General features: G+C 40.2%; 1 protein-coding gene across 10 annotated transcripts in view; it reads right to left on the bottom strand.

Annotated features, from left to right (window-relative positions):
* MYPN (myopalladin) overlaps positions 1-17,340 on the bottom strand; it is a 134,277-nt gene that overhangs the window by 24,057 nt on the left and 92,880 nt on the right. For all 10 annotated transcript variants that reach the window (XM_054660163.2, XM_054660165.2, XM_054660164.2 and 7 more), the window contains 4 exons: positions 9,168-9,389; positions 3,787-3,936; positions 2,769-2,851; positions 818-944 (listed from right to left, as the gene is read on the bottom strand). In XM_054660163.2, coding sequence (XP_054516138.1) covers positions 818-944; positions 2,769-2,851; positions 3,787-3,936; positions 9,168-9,389 — 582 coding nt within the window. The remainder of the gene's footprint in view (positions 1-817; positions 945-2,768; positions 2,852-3,786; positions 3,937-9,167; positions 9,390-17,340) is intronic.

The following is a 17,340-nucleotide window of genomic DNA, read 5'->3' as shown; positions in this document are numbered from 1 at the left end:
TACCTTGGAGCCATATTTTCATGTCTATAAATTTTCAAAGGCCACACATTCAACAATTCACTTCAAGGATGTGAAAATCACACCATATGGCTTTATAGTAATAAAGGCTTTCCAGACACCATATGAAAAGACTTGTATCTAAATCTTCCATAGCATTCTAGAATTCTTAAAAGGCTTAGATGCAAATGTCTGAATTATAGTAGTCCTCCTTTTATCTAAAGTTTCAGTTACCCGAGGTCAACCACAGTCTGACAATATTAAATGAAAAATTTCAGAAATAAAGTTTCTAAGTTTTCAGTTGTGTTTCGTTCTGAGTACATGATGAAATCTCATGCCGTCTTACTCCATCCTACCCATGGGTATGAATCACCCATTTGCCCATCACGTTCACACTTTCTATGCTACCTGCCCATTAGATACTTAGTAGCTGTCTTGGTTATCAACTTTAAAAAATAGTATATATAGGGCTCAGTACTACCTAAAGTTTCAGGCATTCACTGCGGGGCTTGGAACGCGGGCCCCTCAGATAAGGGGGAACTACTGTGTATCACCTCTTTGGTTGTCTTCTAAAAATGCAATTAACTTGATATAATACCAATGTAATTTTTATTAATATATAAAGATTCAAAAATTTCATAAAATAATTTCATCTGACATTAAATACTCCAAACAAGCCTTATGATAAAAAAAAGTGATCTGTCTCCCTTCCCCATCTCATCTTTCCTGAAAAAAAAACCCACAAATACAAATAAAAATGAATGCAAACAAATACAAAATATGAACAGATCTGGAACTAAGCATGGGTGCTGGAGTCTACCTTACAGTCCAGCCGACAGAGGCGCCCCTCGTGAGCTACCATATCCCCAGGAGCCTGCAGGAAATGTGGTCGGAAAAAGCGTTCCTGTAGGGGCTCTTTGTCTCTTTCTTGCACTCGGGATCTTCCCCTATAACAACAAGCATGTTCAGATATTAAACATAGAAATAAATTTACAAACTTATGATAATAGGCATTTAGGCATGGCTACAGACCTAGAGAACAGATTTTTTTTTTGAAGGGGGAAAGGGGAGGCTGGACTATAAACAATAAATAATGGTGTGAGGCTGATGTAAAACACAAAGTGGTAAGTATCTCATACACTGTGGGATTGTCTTGCGAGATCTGCAATCAAATAAACAGGCTTAGCTTCTTTCTGTCATTCTGGGTTAAGTGGGCTCAGCTCCCATTGCTATGAGTTCGACCAGTTATTCAAAAGCCATCAAAATAAACAAATAGATCAGTATTCAATCTGAACCTCAAACGAGAGCCAAAAGAGAAGTCCTGTTTATTACCCAGAGTAAGGCAGCTGCAATCCCTGTGTCTTTGAGTAATAAAATTTAACCTGGCTATAAATTATGGCAGACCATTAAAGATGACTATGAACTTAAACTGGATAAGACTGACCAACGGTAACAGCTGTTCTTAAAAAAGGAGGAGGAGGAGAAGGGGGAGGAGGAGGCAAAGGGAGAGGGGGCCAGGTGTGGTGGCTCAAGCCTGTAATCCTAGCACTTTGGGAGGCTGAAGCAGGTTGATTGCTTGAGCTCAGGAGTTTGAAACCAGCCTGGGCAACATGGTGAAACCCCGTCTTTACAAAAAAATACAAAAATTAGCCGGGCATGGTGGTGCACACCTGTGGTCCCAATTACTTGGAAGGCTGAGGTGGGAAGATCACTTGAGCCTGGAAGTTGGAGGTTGCAGTGAACTGAGATTGCACCACTGCATTCCAGCCTGGGTGACAGAGTGAGACCCCCATCTCAAAAAAAAAAAAAAAAAAAAGAAGAAGAAGAAGGTATAGTTGCAACGGTAGTGAAATACTGTATCTGAAACATGGGTCACTATTTTTGTTCCTTTGGTAAGTCACATTTAATTCATCTGTGTCAGCAGCTATGGAATGCTTTGCTAAGACTTCGTGGCACCGTAAGATTCAGGTGGAAAGCCAGGCTCTTTCTTCTTAGTGGTTAGTAAAATCAGAGAGGAAGAAAACCAGTTGTTGTATTGGAGACAACAACAAAAACATTCCATCAATATACATTCAATCATTAAAGGTTTCTGTTTTATGAAACAAAAGATGGTAACTTACTTCAATGGGTCTGATTTACATATTATGTGTGCAGGTGCTACTGATGGTTACAAATTTTGAACCATTAAAAGCATGCCAGGTTGGGAGTGATGGCTCATGCCTGTAATCCTAGCACTTTGGGAGGCCAAGGCAGGAGGATTGCTTGAGGCCAGGAGTGTGAGACAAACCTGGGCAACATAGTGAGACACCTGTCTCTACACACACACACAGAAAAATTGAGCCAGCATGGTGGCATGTGTCTGTAGTCTCAGCTACTTGGGAGGCTGAGGTGGGAAGATGGCTTGAGCCCATGAATTTGAGGTTGCAGTGAGCTATGATCACACGACTGCACTCCAGCCTGGGCAACAAAGTGAGACCCTGTCTCTAAAAAATAAAAATCAAACTTAAAAAAAAACCCCAGAGACTAGTGCTTGTTAAACTTTACTATGCTTGTGAGTCATCTGGGAATTCTGTTAAAATGCAGATTCTGAGTCAGTAGATCCAGAGTGGGGCCTGGGATTCTGCATTTCCAACCAATGCCCAGGTGATGCTAGTGCTGCAAGTGAAGGACTACCTTTAATTAAGAATTTGTGGATCCAGTACTTTGGTGCTCACGATAGTGGGCAGGTGCTTGGGAAGGGCCTAGAGAGGGGGAATTCTTACTGTCTTTACCTGTGAGACTGACCAGCAGAGGTTAGCCGACTGCGAATGGGCAAACTTTGTACCATCAAGTGGCCAGAACAGCTGATTCTCCCCTGACAAACAGAAAAAGAGCAAGATTAAAACAAGAACAATCTCACATTTTTTCAATTTACATAAAATTTTCTGGACCAGAACATCGTGAAATTTTGGCTATTATGTTTTTCTTTGGGGGAGAGAAATAAAAACAATAAAATATGATTTCTTAAATCATTGTTAATATTCCAGGGGGAGAGATTTTTAAGAGTATGGTAACGACTTTCATTTTTAAACTGAGATATGAACAGCACAAAGGTAAAAAGAAATTTGAATTCTTATGTACTTAACTTTATTTTCAGTCAAAATTTAGAAAGCATGGCCAAATATTTTCATACATTCCTCAACAGAGATTCTTCAAAACTAACATTTCAGTAGGAATGGATGTTATAGTTCTGTACTTCCTATTCAAATAGTAATTGAAGATGTTTATTCTGCCACATCTTTTAGGGGAATTTTAAGATTTGGCTTCATTCAGAAAAGGAAAGTGGATGATTATGGCTTTCCAAGTTTGAAAAACAAAACAATCCCAAAATGTGGACATTATGAGTTTGAGGGATATTCACAAATCTTTGCAAAGTAATTTGCCTATTCGCTAAAGAACAAAAATGACAGATCATTCTTGATAGAATGATTGATATAATGATTTATTGACTCTTCAAGAGAATCAATGTGTTGAGAAACACAAGATCTAGTTCAAGAAGTCTGCAAGGTATACATAGTGAAAAAATAGTACTAAGGTCCCTTGACAAAGGCTGAAGGATTGAGTGACACGTCAGTGGCTAACTAGTCCTTTAAGTTGTGATGCTGTGCCCTAGTTACACAAAGTCACAATGCTTCTCATTCATTTTCCTCAGCAATCCTTAGTAACTCGCACTTCTCAAGGTCTCATTCACAATGACATCAACCGCTCCTTCCTCAGAGTGCAGCACAGCGCAGAACCCTGCGTCTCCACCTGGGGGTTGGCTGCCATGATGGTGTAGTTGCCATCGTCATCACTGGTAGTGGATTCAATGTGCAGGGAGCATGTCCCATCTCCTTCTCGCCTCATTTTGCAGTGCTCATTTCTCTTAGAAATCTGCTTCCCATCTTTGAACCAGTAAACCTGAAATGAAAAATTATCAAGATGTACACTGTTTTGTTTATCTTTAGAGGTTAATGAACTAGGGTCTGGGGTGAGGAAAGGGCCAACTGCCATCTTTTAAGTGACCATACTTTATGAAGCACTTGAGAAAAAGTTATAAAACATATTAAAAATGGCTGTATAATATGCCCCTCCACTTGTACCTGTATAATACTATTTAATATTAAATATTATATTATTTAAGTCAAGAATCCAATATAATTTAGGACTAAGATGAAGCTTTTGACTATTTTTCTTGTACTTCACACATAGTTTTAAAAGCCACCCTAAGGACTGGACATGTCTTCAGAAGCAAAATAATGAAAACCAGGAGAGTGGATATTTTCTCATTACCTTATTTACAAGCTCAAGTTTCCTGCAGTTGCAGATCTCAGCACTTAGAACAAGTCACCTTGCTTGAAAGGTTAGTATGGTTTGTTACACTAAATGGAATGAGGCTAGGATTAACTTGCTAAATTTCTCATCTAGCCAAAATGTAAATATCTATGTGTGTGTGTGTGTGTGTGTGTGTGCACATACACATCTATCTATATATTTCCTGTTAAGTTTTGCATGTGTGAAGGAGATCTCTCAAAGACAGAGGAGATAAAGTGCTGGTTGCAGCTGTCCTCCTCTACTTTTCCTGGTTACCTAACCATACATGATAACACTATGCTAATGTTTATGAAAGTAGAGCAGAGAGATCCTCTGCCACAAACATGCTGGGTGTAAATCCTTCTCTCAGCTGACTGCCAAAAAATCTGCTGACTGATGTGATTTTTCAGCATCCAGTGATAACGATATGACATTTTCAGCATTTACCAACCTAATACAGTTCACTTTGTACAAGAACAGGTACCCTGTGGATATTAAATAGATATTAAGCAGACAGAAAAATATCAATTTGGTGAGTTTGATGGCTATGAAAATCAATAGCCCAAAATATAGTATCATGACTAAGACATTTATTTTAAACTTTTATTAAAATTTGAACTTACCCATAAGTCTGATTTCTTTTTAGCGTGACTATTTAATGATCTCATTCCTGATGGGTTTTTTTTTTAAGTGAAATTATCTGGGCTTTGCTAATTTTCTGGTATGGGTTTTCATTCCTTCCGTAGACACTTCACTAGAGTCTGATAAGACTTTCTTACTAAGAGGGAAGTTTATAGCAATAAATACCTACATTAAAAAAAAACCCAGAAAGACTCCAAATAAATTAGCTAAAGAGGCATCTCAAAGAACAAAGCAAGAACAAACCAAATTCAAAATTAGTAGATGGAAAGAAATAATAAATACAGAGCAGAAATCAATGAAATTGAGACTAAAAAAATGCAAAAGACCAAAAATACAAGAGATGAAAAGTTGGTGTTTTAAAAAGATAAACAAAATTGACAAACATTTAGCTAGACTAAGAAAGAAAGAGAGAAGAGAGAAGACCCAAATAAAATAAGAGATGAAAAAGGAAACAATACAACTGATAACCACAGAAACACAAAGGATCACTAGAGACTATTATGAACAACTATATGCCAGCAAATTGGAAAACCTGGAAGAAATTGGCAAATTCCTGGACACATACAACCTACCAAGACTAAACTACAAAGAAATAGAAAACCTAAGCAGACCAGACCAATAATGAGTGATGAGATTGAAGCAGTAACGAAAAAGTCTCCCATCCAAGAAAAGCCCAGGGCCTAATGGATTCACTGTTGAATTCTACCAAACATTTAAAGAAGAACTAATATCAATTCTACTCAAACTATTTCAAAAAATTAAAGAGGAGATAATACTTCCAAACTCATTCTACAAGACCAGCATTATCCTGATACTCAAACCAGTCAAAGACCCAACAACAACAACAACAACAACAACAACAGAACTACAGGTAAATATTCCTGATAAACATAGGTGCAAAAATCCTCAACAAAATACTACCAAACTAAATTCAACAACACATCGAAAAGATTATTTATCATGATCAAGTGTGATTCATCTCAGCTCTGCAAGGATGATTCAACACAGGCAAGTCAATACACATGACACATCCCATCAACAGAATCAAAGACAAAAACCATATGATCATTTCAATAGACACTGAAAAAGCACTCAATTAAATTCGGCACCTCTTTATAATAAAAAACCCTCAACAAATTGAGTGTAGAAGGAACACAACACAATGAAGTCCATATATGACAAACCCACAGCTAATATCGTACTGAACAGGGAAAAATTGAAAGCCTTTACACTAAGATCAGGAACAAGACAAAGAGGCCCACTTTTACCACTTTTATCCGACGTAGCCCTAAAAGTCCTGGCCAGAGTAATTAAGCAAGAGAAAGAAATAAAGGCACCCAAATTGGAAAGGAAGAAGTCAAATTATCCTTGCTTGCAGATGACATGATCTTATATTTTAGAAAAATGTAGGCTCTATCAAAAACCTCTTAGGGTAAACAAATTTAGTAAAGTTGCAGGATACAAAATCAACTTACAAAAATCCGTAGCATCTATACACTAACAGCAATCACTCTGAAAAAGAAATCAAGAAAGCAATACTATTTACAATACCTACAAAAATAAATAAGTAAAATGCCTAGGAATAAATTTAACCAAAGAAGTGAAAGATCTCTACAAGGAAAACTATAAAACACTGAAAGAAATAGAAGAGGGCACACACACACAAATGGAAAGATATCCCACGTTCACAAATTGGAAGAATTAACATTGTTAAAATGTCTATACTGCTCAACGTGATATACAGATTCAATGTAATCCCTATCAAAATAACAATGACATCCTTTGCAGAAATAGAAAAAACAGGCTGGGCGTGGTGGCTCATGCCTGTATTCCCAGCACTTTGGGAGGCTGAGGTGGGCAGATCACTTGAGGCCAGGAGTTCAAGACCAGCCTGGCCAACACAGCAAAATCCCATCTTTATTAAAGGTACAAAAATTAGCCAGGCATAGTGGCACACAGCTGTCATCCCAGCTACTCAGGAGTCTGAGGCAGGAGAATCGCTTGAACCCAGGAGGTGGAGGTAGCAGTGAGCAGAGATCTCACCACTGCACTCCAGCCTGGGCAATAGAGCAAGACCCTGTCTCAAAAAAGAAAAAAAAAAAGAAATAGAAAAAACAATTCTAAAATTCATATGGAATCACAAAAGACCACAAATAGCCAAAACAATCCTGAGCAAAAAGATCAAAGCTGCAGGCATTATGCTACCTGATTGCAAATTATACCTTAAAGCTATCATATCCAAAACACCATGGTACTCGCAAATATATAGACACATAGACCAATGGAACAGAATAGAGAACCCAGAAATAAATCCATGTATTTATAGCCAACTCATTTTTGACAAAGGCGCCAAGAACATACATTGAGAGAAAGGACAGTCTCTTCAACAAATGGTGCTAGGAAAACTGAATACCCATATGGAGAAGAATGAAACTAGATCTTCACCTTTCACCAGATAAAAAAATCCAGTCTAAATACATTAAAGACTTAAGTGCCAGGCCTGAAACTATGAAACTACTAGAAGAAAACAATGGGGAAACACTATAGGATATTGGTCTAGCCAAATTTTTTTTTGGGTAAGACCTTAAAAGCACAGGCAACAAAGGCAAAAATAGACAAATCGGATTACAGCAAGTAAAAAGCTTCTGCTCAGCAAAGGAAACAATTAACAAAGTGAAGAGACAACCTACAGAATGGGAGAAAATATTTGCAAAGTATCCATCTGACAAGGGATTACTAACCAGAATATATAAGGAACCCAAAAAACTCAATAGCAAAAAACAAAAACAAAAACAAAGACTGTTAAAAATGGGCAAAAGACCTGAATAGGCTGGGCGTGGTGGCTCACACCTGTAATCCCAGTACTTTGGGAGGATGAGGCCTCCAGGGTGGATCACCTGAGGTCAGGAGTTTGAGAGCAGCTTGGCTAACATGGTGAAACCCCGTCTCTACTAAAAATACAAAAATTAGCCAGGTGTGGTGGCAGGCACCTGTAATCCCAGTTACTCAGGAGGCTGAGGCACGAGAATTGCTTGAACCTGGGAGGCAGAGGTTGCAGTGAGCCAAGACTGTGCCACCACACTCCAGCGTGGGCGACAGAGTGAGACTTTGTCTCACACACACACAAAAAAGACCTGAATAGACATTTCTCAAAACACATACAAATGGCCAACAGGTATATGAAAAAATGTTCAACATTACTAATCAATAGGAAAATGCAAATCAAACCCCAAGAAATATAATCTCACCAGAGTTAGAATGGCTATTACCAAAAAGACAAAAAAATAAATGCTGGTGAGGATGCGGAGAAAGGGGAACCCTCATACACTGTTGGTGGAAATGTAAGGTAGTGCAGCTGTTATGGAAAACAGTATGGAGATTCTTTTCTCCAAAAACCAAAAATAGAACTACCATATGATCCAGCAATCCCACTGCTGGATATATATCCAAAAGAAAGGAAATCAGTATGTTGAAGAGATATCTGCACTCCTGTATTTACTGCAGCACTATTTACAATAGCCAAGTTACAGAATCAACCTATGTGTCCATCAATTAATGAATACATAAAGAAAATGGGATATCTACACACAATGGAATATTATTCTGCTATAAAAAGAATGAATGAAATCCCATCATTTGCAGCAACATGGATGGAACTGGAAGTCGTTATGTTAAGTGAAGTAAGCTGGGCACGGAAAGGCATGTATTGCATGTTCTGACTGACATGTGGGAGCTAAAGGAAATGATCTCATGGAGGTGGTGAGTGGAATGGTGGTTACCACAGGCTGGGAAGGATAGATGGGAGAAGGGAATGAAGAGAGGTTGGTTAATGGGTAAAAACATACAGTTAGATAGAAGAAATAAGTTCCAGTACTTGATAGTACAGTGGAAAAATTATAGTTAATAATAACTTGTTGTATATTTCAAAATAGCTAGAAGAGAAAAACTGTAATGTTCCCAATACACAAAAAAGATAAATGTTTGAGTGATGGATATCTCAGTTATCCTGATTTGATCATTACACATTGTATACATGTATCAAAATATTGCATATACCCTAAAACATGTACAACTATATCAATAACAAATACAAAAAAGAAGAAAAAACATTGCGTATATTTTTTAAAGACCTTCTTGAAGGCACTGTCTATAGTTTCATGCTGTGAGGTGGCCAACTGGCTTGTCATCTTCCCTACCTTTGGAACAGGTATCCCAACAATTTTGCAGGTGAATGTGACTGGAGAGCCTTCTGTGACCCGGAAGTGCTTGAGTCTCTTGTCAAAGATGGGAGCAATACACTTGCCCGTGGGGATCTCATCATGTTGAATTTCATCATCTGATTCATCAACAGGAGTACGTTCCAAGCGAAACTCTATTTCATTCATCAGCCTCTGCTCAAAGCTTGAAATTTTGTACTCCTGTCAAAATGACAAACGTGTTTCAATTTCCATATGGCAAGGAAGAACATGTCCATCAGTACAATTGAGGAAGCCACTTTTTAAGATTCAGACGTTAGATTTATACCATGAAATCCAAATGAACCAGGTATGTTCCAGATCCAGTTTCTCACCATGGAGCACTAAAGAAAATGTCAGTGTCTCTCCTAAAATCCCACACGGCCTTAGTGAATCCTGATTTTCCACCTGAGCATGCAGCCCCAGGAGAATTCTGTAGGAAATGGAATGTAGATGGAATATAATTTTCAGAGCTACTATTAGTGTTCCTTTCAATATGGAAAACTTCCTATAGCATTATTTTGGCAAAGCCATTCTGAACTGCATTCTGATACATGCCTGCATCACCAGCTTCCTGTCTCTACTGGATTTTTCCATCTTCACACTTGAGGAAAACCTGTCTTGAAAAATATATCTCTACTGTAACAATACAAGAATGATAGAAAAAAAAAAAAAAAAGAGGCCAGGCATGGTGGCTCACGCCTGTAATCCCAGCACTTTGGGAGGCTGAGGTAGGTGGATCACCTGAGGCCAGGAATTCGAGACCAGCCTGGCCAACACAGCAAAACTCTGTCTCTACTAAAAATACAAAAATTAGCTGGGTGTGGCGGTGCACACCTATAATCCCAGCTACTGGTGTGGCTGAGGTATGAGAATTGCTTGAACCTAGGAGGCAAATGTTGCAGTGAGCTGAGATCATGCCACTGCAATTCAGCCTGGGCAACAGAGCACAACTCTGTGTCAAAGAAAAAGAAAAGAAAAAGAAAAAAATCTCTCTTAACCCCATGTCTGCTTTCACTGCATCTCTCTGCCCCCCTCACAACAAAACCATGTGAAATAATCCTCTAATGTTATGAGATTGTTTCATTGTCACCTATTCTCTTGCTAACCTACTTCAATTAGTCTTGTGTTCTTTTTCTTCCTCTGAGATTGCTACTGTAGGGTCTCCAAATATGCCACGTCTAATTGTCATTTATCCATTCTTACCTTACTTGATCTAAGCAGCATTAGACACAGATGACTACTTTTTCCTTTTGAAACATTTCCTTCCGTGACACACCATACTGGTCTTTCCTTCTCTTTCTCTCACCGCACCAGTCTCCTGTGCTCCTCTGCTCTAGGTGAGCTCATCCAATCTCCTAGCTTCAGATACTTTCTGCTGATGACTCCCAAATCCATATCTCCAAGCCTGGTCTCTTTCCCAGAATTCCAGAGTCATATACTACTACTCTACATTATGGTGTCTAAAGGGCATTTCAAACAGGATGGCTCAAACATTACATGCTTGATTTCTGTCCCCAAGAGGTACTTGTAACCTGCTTTTCCTCATTTCAGGAAATGGCACCACTATTCACCACTTGGTTGAGTGATTAAACCAACGTTTCTCACACTGTCTACCATGAAAATCAGGTTTTAAAAATTTCCAGGCTGCACTTTTGTAAAGTAAAATAAAAACAAATTACTAGCCAAATGAAAGAAATGCAAAATTACTGTATACTATATAAAACTTCCCTGTCAAATTTCGATGAAATTTTCTGAATGGTTACTATTTTTTTTTTTTTTTTGAGATGGAGTCTCCCCTCTGTTTTGTTGCCCAGGCTGGAGTGCAGTGGCTGGGATTACAGGCGCCCTCTGCCATACCCAGCTAACTTTTGTATTTCTAGTAGAGACAGGGTTTCACCATGTTGGCCAGGCTGATCTCGAACTCCTGACCTCAAGTGATCCACCCACCTCAGTCTCCCAAAGTGCTGGGATTACAGAAGTGAGCCACCATGCCCAGCCCTGAATGGTTACTCTTAATTTTTGTACTAATCTCAAGGCAGAGAGGTGACATCTTGCAGGATGGCACAGGTCCTCGGACCACACTTTGACAGCACTAAGTAAACCCTAAATCTAGGACTCGTCCTGGATTCCTCTTACTCCCTCTCCCTGCCACAGCCTGCCCATCAAACTTAAATGTCACCTCCCCAAAGCAGCCTCCCCAGATCCCTTCATCTAATGTAACTCCCCATTCTAATTCTCTACATAGCACTGGTTACTATCTAGTATTTTTCTTGTTTGTTTATTGATTGAATCTTCAAGTGTTAGAGTGTTAGCTCCTCAAGAGCAGGGATCTTGTCTTCCTTCTCCCTATATTGACAGCACCTAGAAGAGTACCTGCACCATGGCAGGTGAGCGCTCAATAAGATCTGAAGAATGAGTGAATACATGAATCAAATAGAAGCAATCACTTTTTCTGACATTAACACATCTTGGAGGAATCTGGAGCCATGTGCTTGGGGTGAGAGTGAGACCTTTGGTTAAACTTATGACTGTAGTTAACCCTAATTTTATAATTTAGGGGAGCTCTATGGAGATGGTACTGGGATGCTCCTGAAGTGGAATTTGGAATCATGTGGCTGATATGCACCTGCCCCTAGTCAGCAGGAGAGTAACTGAGTTCAGGACTCATGCATTCTCAAGCTAAATCACATTAGTGATGTTCTCTAATTACTGCCTTATACATTCAATATAATCATCTGAATTTGGATAGAATTTTAACTTTGGAACTACAGAAACCAAGTGTTTCTTGGTTTTAATTTACTGGAACCAATTTTAAATCTGCTCCTCTCTGCCTCGTCTCAAACTGGGTAAAAAAAAAGTAAGTACACAGTTCTTATAGGGTGGAAAAAGTGATTAACATCCAGTAAAGCTTATTAATTTTTAATGAGATCATTCAAATCAGTTAAAGTAAAAGATTGTTACTGGATTCTGAAACCAGATTTAGTTGAAATATATTAAGATTATTTTCTACATTATAGGAATATTTTTGGGAAAAGTTAACAATCAAAGCTTCCACTATCCACCTATTAGGTAGAACCATGTGAAACTGACATTTCTGTAGGTCAACAATTGTAGACTATCAGAAGTTTCATATGATTCAACCTAATTCTTCACAATGACTACATTTTCCAGAAATATATTAAATGGTCTCACAAGTTTGAAGTATTTTCTAGACTTGCCAGTTTAAAATTACACCAGGAAATTTTTTTCTTTGTTGGACTGTATTCATGATTCTAAATTGATATGATTCTAAATTGATGTTACTTTTCTTTTTAATAAATTTGGGTTTATTTTGCAGGATGTTTAGAAGTAAACCAATAAATCATTTTATTCCCTTACCATGTGAGATAGGTGCTACATTTTATTATTTATTATTTTCAAATTACATTCAAAATGAATAATTCACATAGTTCTCACTCCACATGAAGATCCTAGACCCCAAACTTTCCATGAGAGTGGCTGTTGTCCATTTATTTCAGGCTCTGTGATCATTGGTGGAGAGGGGTGTGGACTGGGTGCCTGTGCTCATAAGGAGGAGTGCCTAGAGGTGCTGACTGAGCCTGTATCTGGCAGGGGGTGTTGGGGAGGGTATGCGGATGGCACCCACCCTGGAGGCCCCCTCTAGGGAATTAGCTGGGGACTCTTGCTATGGGTAAATCATAAAGAAAATGTTATTGTTTTCTAAAAGCTAATCTGTGCTTTTCAGAGTTTTCTGTTCATTTTTCAGAAACAAAGACTAAAGCAAGCAGAAGTCCCAGTTTCTTTCTTTCTTTTTTCTCTTTTCTTTTTTCCTTTCCTTTCCCTTCCTTTCCTTTCTTTTCTTTTCTTTTCGCTTCCTCCCTTCCTCCCTTCCTTCCCTCCTTCCCTCCTTCCCTCCCTCCCTCCCTCCTGCCCTCCCTCCCTCCCTCCCTCCTTCTTTCTGACGGGGTTTCACCATGTTGCCCAGGCTGGTCTTGAACTCCTGAGCTCAAGCAATCCACCTGCCCTGGCCTCCCAAAGTGTTGGGATTACAGGCTTGAGCACGTCCAGCCGGAAGTCCCAGTTTCCATCATCACCAAGTTATAGCCATCCACCCTTAAATGGTTAACAGGAATGGGGAGGCTGTGTGGCTTCAGATGTTTCCTTTTCACCCACCAGAGATTCTCCTCTTTCCTCTCTCGATGCTACAGATCCTGGTCCTCCACCTCCCATTTCCAGCCCCCACTTCTCAGCATACTCCCAGGACTGGTTAGTGCTGGCCAGCCAAGGACAGGGCACAGGCACCGAAAGTCAGAAGGGAAAGCTCCAAGGCTTCGTCTCCCAACCTGTCCCTTCCCTGACACTGGGGCTGCAGCTGTTTCCCCAGACCCAACCCTGGTGTTGTCTGCTGCCCGCCCTCATTCCATTCCTGTTTCCTCTGCTCCTATCTCACTTCTATGTCCTGCCACAGTTCCTTAAAGAAATGCCTCAAAAAATACAAAAATTAGCTGGACGTGGTGGCGTGTGCCTGTAATTCCAGCTACTCGGGAGTCTGAGACAGGATAATCACTTGAACCCGGGAGGCAGAGGTTGTAGTGAGTCAAGATCGTGCCATTGCACTCCAGCCTGGGGGACAAGAGTGAAACTCCGTCTAAAAAAAAAAAAATGCCTCCAACAGTTAACACAGGATCTGGGTTTACTCTGGACTCCTCGGGTTTACTCTGGTAAATCTTATTTGGGTCATTCATGCATCCGATCCTTTTACCAATTCTCTACAAATGGCCCTTGTTCCTATGGGACTATGTGAAGAAAAGGGCATATCAAGGTGGATATCAGACTCTTTTTACTCTCACATAGTCTGTTGCCAGTTATTCCTGAAAACCTTTACAAAGGCTTTGCTTGCTTTGTATCAGGATATTACGTATCTGAATCCAAATTACCAGGAACAAAAGAAAAACTTGATGGATGAAGAGAAACAAGAATACCAGTCCCTGAGGTCTATAGAATAAAATAAAGGGAGTAACCAAGGAGCCAGCCCAAAATGGAGAAGTATTCTGAGGGATTTTCTTTTTTTTCTTTTTGAGACAGGGTTCTCACTCTGTCACCCAGGCTGGAGTGCAATGACGTGATCACAGCTCACTGTAGCCTCAACTCCCTGGGTTCAAGCAGTCCTCCCATCTTGGCCTCCCAAGTAGCAGAGACCACAGGTATGCACCATCATGCCCAGCTAATTTTTAATTTTTTTTCTAGGGATGAGGTCTCCCTATATTGCCCAGGCTGGTCTTGAACTGGGCTCAAGCAATCCTCCCACTTTGGCTTCCCAGAGTGTTGGGATTACAGGCCTAAGCCACTGTACCTGACCTCTGGGGGTTTTCAATAGGCAAGAGGTCTTAACCTTCTATGGCTTCTTATCTTGTTTTATTATGTCCTCAAATTTCCAATCCATCCATACCACCTCTAGCCCCTATTCTAACAGAGTTCTTGCTACAAGCTAAAGAACCTTTTCTGCAGCTTCTATTGCCTGACTGAGGAGAACTGGTAAGTTCTTGGCTAACTACACTGTTAGAGTTATTACAGAGAAAGATGAATTCCTGAAATTCTGTATTATGAACTATTTTTTTTTCCAAATAATTTTTTTTTTTGAGACAAAGTCTGGCTCTATTGCCCAGGCTGGAGTGCAGCGGTGTGATCTTGGCTCCTTGCAAACTTTGCCTCCTGGGCGCAAGCCATCTTCCCACCTCAGCCTCCCGAATAGCTGGGACAACAGGCACACAGCACCCCCACACCTAGCTAATTTTTGTATTTTTTGTAGATGGGGTTTCGCCATGTTGTCCAGGCTGGTCTTGAACTCCTAAGCTCAAGCAATCCGCCCGCCTCAGCCTCCCAAAGTTCTGGGATTACAGGCGTGAGTCACCGTGCCTGGCCGCAGAGAAATATTATTATACATGGTGGTAAGTTATGATTATACTTATACTTCAGAAATACAATGGGTTATATATAGCCTTTAAGCACCTGCCTGAGAATATAAATACCACATTGTCTCTATGTATTCCAAACAACCAATTTTAGGAACTTGATTTTAAGTTGGGGCCTGATTTTACAGAATTTAAATGCTTGAATTGATTTAGCCAAAGGAACTACAGAAGCAATATGATGAAAATATGTGCATTTTATTTGACTATAAATGTGTATAGTAAATACACACTTGGCTATAAATTTATTATCTTAACCAGTACTCCAAGTTGAGAGGTGATGAAAACAGAGAACTCAATGAGTTGTTTAAAATATACTATTAGAGACCGGGCGTGGTGGCTCATGCCTGTAATCCCAGCACTTTGGGTGGCTGAGGCAGGTGGATCACCTGAGGTCAGGAGTTTGGGACCAGCCAGGCCAATGGGGTGAAACCTCGTCTCTACTAAAAATACAAAAAAGTAGCCAGGCGTGGTGGCGAGTGCCTGTAGTCCCAGATACTCAGGAGGCTGAGGCACGAGAATCACTTGAACCCGGGAGGCACAGGTTGCAGTGAGCCAAGATCATGCCACTGCACTCCAGCCTGGGCGACAAAGTAAAACTCCATCTCAAAAAAAAAAATGCCATATATATATATATATAACATTAGTAACCAGGTAGTGAGGATACACTTGTAACTAGATTGTAATCAGAAGTTTCTACTGAGGCACCAAGATGGGCTAGATATCAGAAAACAAGTGACTTTTGAGACACATTATTATTCAGAAATTTCAAAGCAGGTGCTTAAGGACAGCTTAGATGATTTCAACCTTTTACCTTCATCACAGACACAAGAGTCAGGAGGGAGAAGACCCAGCAAGAGGACTTTGGAGAGAGCCATTAATGTCTGTGAGATGCCTACCTCCACCCCTAACCCTGGGGTACTTGTTTCACCTCAAGTTTAGCGAGGGAGATTAAATGGACCCTCTTGGAGAGGGTCCAGGGTCCACTGGAGAGCTTGGAGAGCTTGCTATGCCTCCTACAGTTAGGAGGACACAGGGGTTTGCCATCTGCCCCCTGCCTGAGAAATCTAAAGAGTGAGGAGCAAGCTTGGCTTTTTGCTGATGGGCAAAGTGGAAGGCTGCCTTGAGTGGCCTGGAGGCCTACAGTGTGTCAGGGCAGAGGGTGTGCTGTGGTTCCCATCATGCATCTGTAGGCCACAGACAAAACAAAGTCAATGTGGGATCAGCTTAGGTCCTTTCAAGATCAAGACAGGAAGGAATCAGGAGCAGAAGTTAGGCCGGGCATGGTGGCTCACGCCTGTAATCCCAGCACTTTGGGAGGCTGAGGTAGGTGGATCACTTGAGGTCAAGAGTTCGAGACCAGCCTGGCCAGCATGGTGAAACCCCGTCTCTACTACAAATACAAAAGTTAGCCAGGCATGGTGGCGAGCACCTGTAGTCCCAGCTACTCAAGAGGCTGAGGCAGGAGAATCTTGAACCCAGGAGGCGGAGATTGCAGTGAGCCAAGATCATGCCACTGCAATTCAGCCTGGGCAACAGAGCAAGACTCCGTCTTAAAAAAAAAAATTAAAATTAAATGTAAAGGTATTTTCTGCACTGTTCTGCACAAATGTTTCACTATCAATCCACTGTCTGTAAATGTCCATTTTAAATGTCCAGTACTGGGTTTATGCTGTGTTCTCCATTTTCCCTTGCCTCATCTCCTTTGTGAGTAAAAACAGGAGTTTTTGTGTTAGCTGCTCATGGATGACGTCTACACTCAAAGGAAAGAATATTTTTTCTGTGTAAATCTGGGTGTTATAGAAATTAAATCAATGAGAAATGACCCATCCTCTCTAGGCTAATGAATTGCATAGAATTAGAGTTGCTTTATGAAAGGAAATGAAAAGCTAAAAATATTTACTTCAGAAGAATATGCCACTTGAAAATATAACCATTTTTTTTAAAAAGATAATCCTCTTCAGGCTGATAAATTGACAACTTGAAACATTTGATTTCTGGGACACATCAGCAAAAAGTTTCTTCAAATTGGCAGTTCCTTCCAATTGGTGGAGACAGTTTTTCTGTTGCGAAACATAATGTAATGACGCATCCCAATTGGATATGGCACTGCTGAGGTATGGGCCATGATCCAACAGTCACTGCCTGAGCTCACCGCGGGC

This window comes from Pan troglodytes, chromosome 8 (genome assembly GCF_028858775.2).
Source record: "Pan troglodytes isolate AG18354 chromosome 8, NHGRI_mPanTro3-v2.0_pri, whole genome shotgun sequence".
In the NCBI taxonomy this organism is placed as follows: domain Eukaryota; kingdom Metazoa; phylum Chordata; class Mammalia; order Primates; family Hominidae; genus Pan; species Pan troglodytes.
The sequence above is the reverse complement of the archived record's forward strand: the minus strand, read 5'-3'. Positions and strand labels throughout refer to the sequence as shown.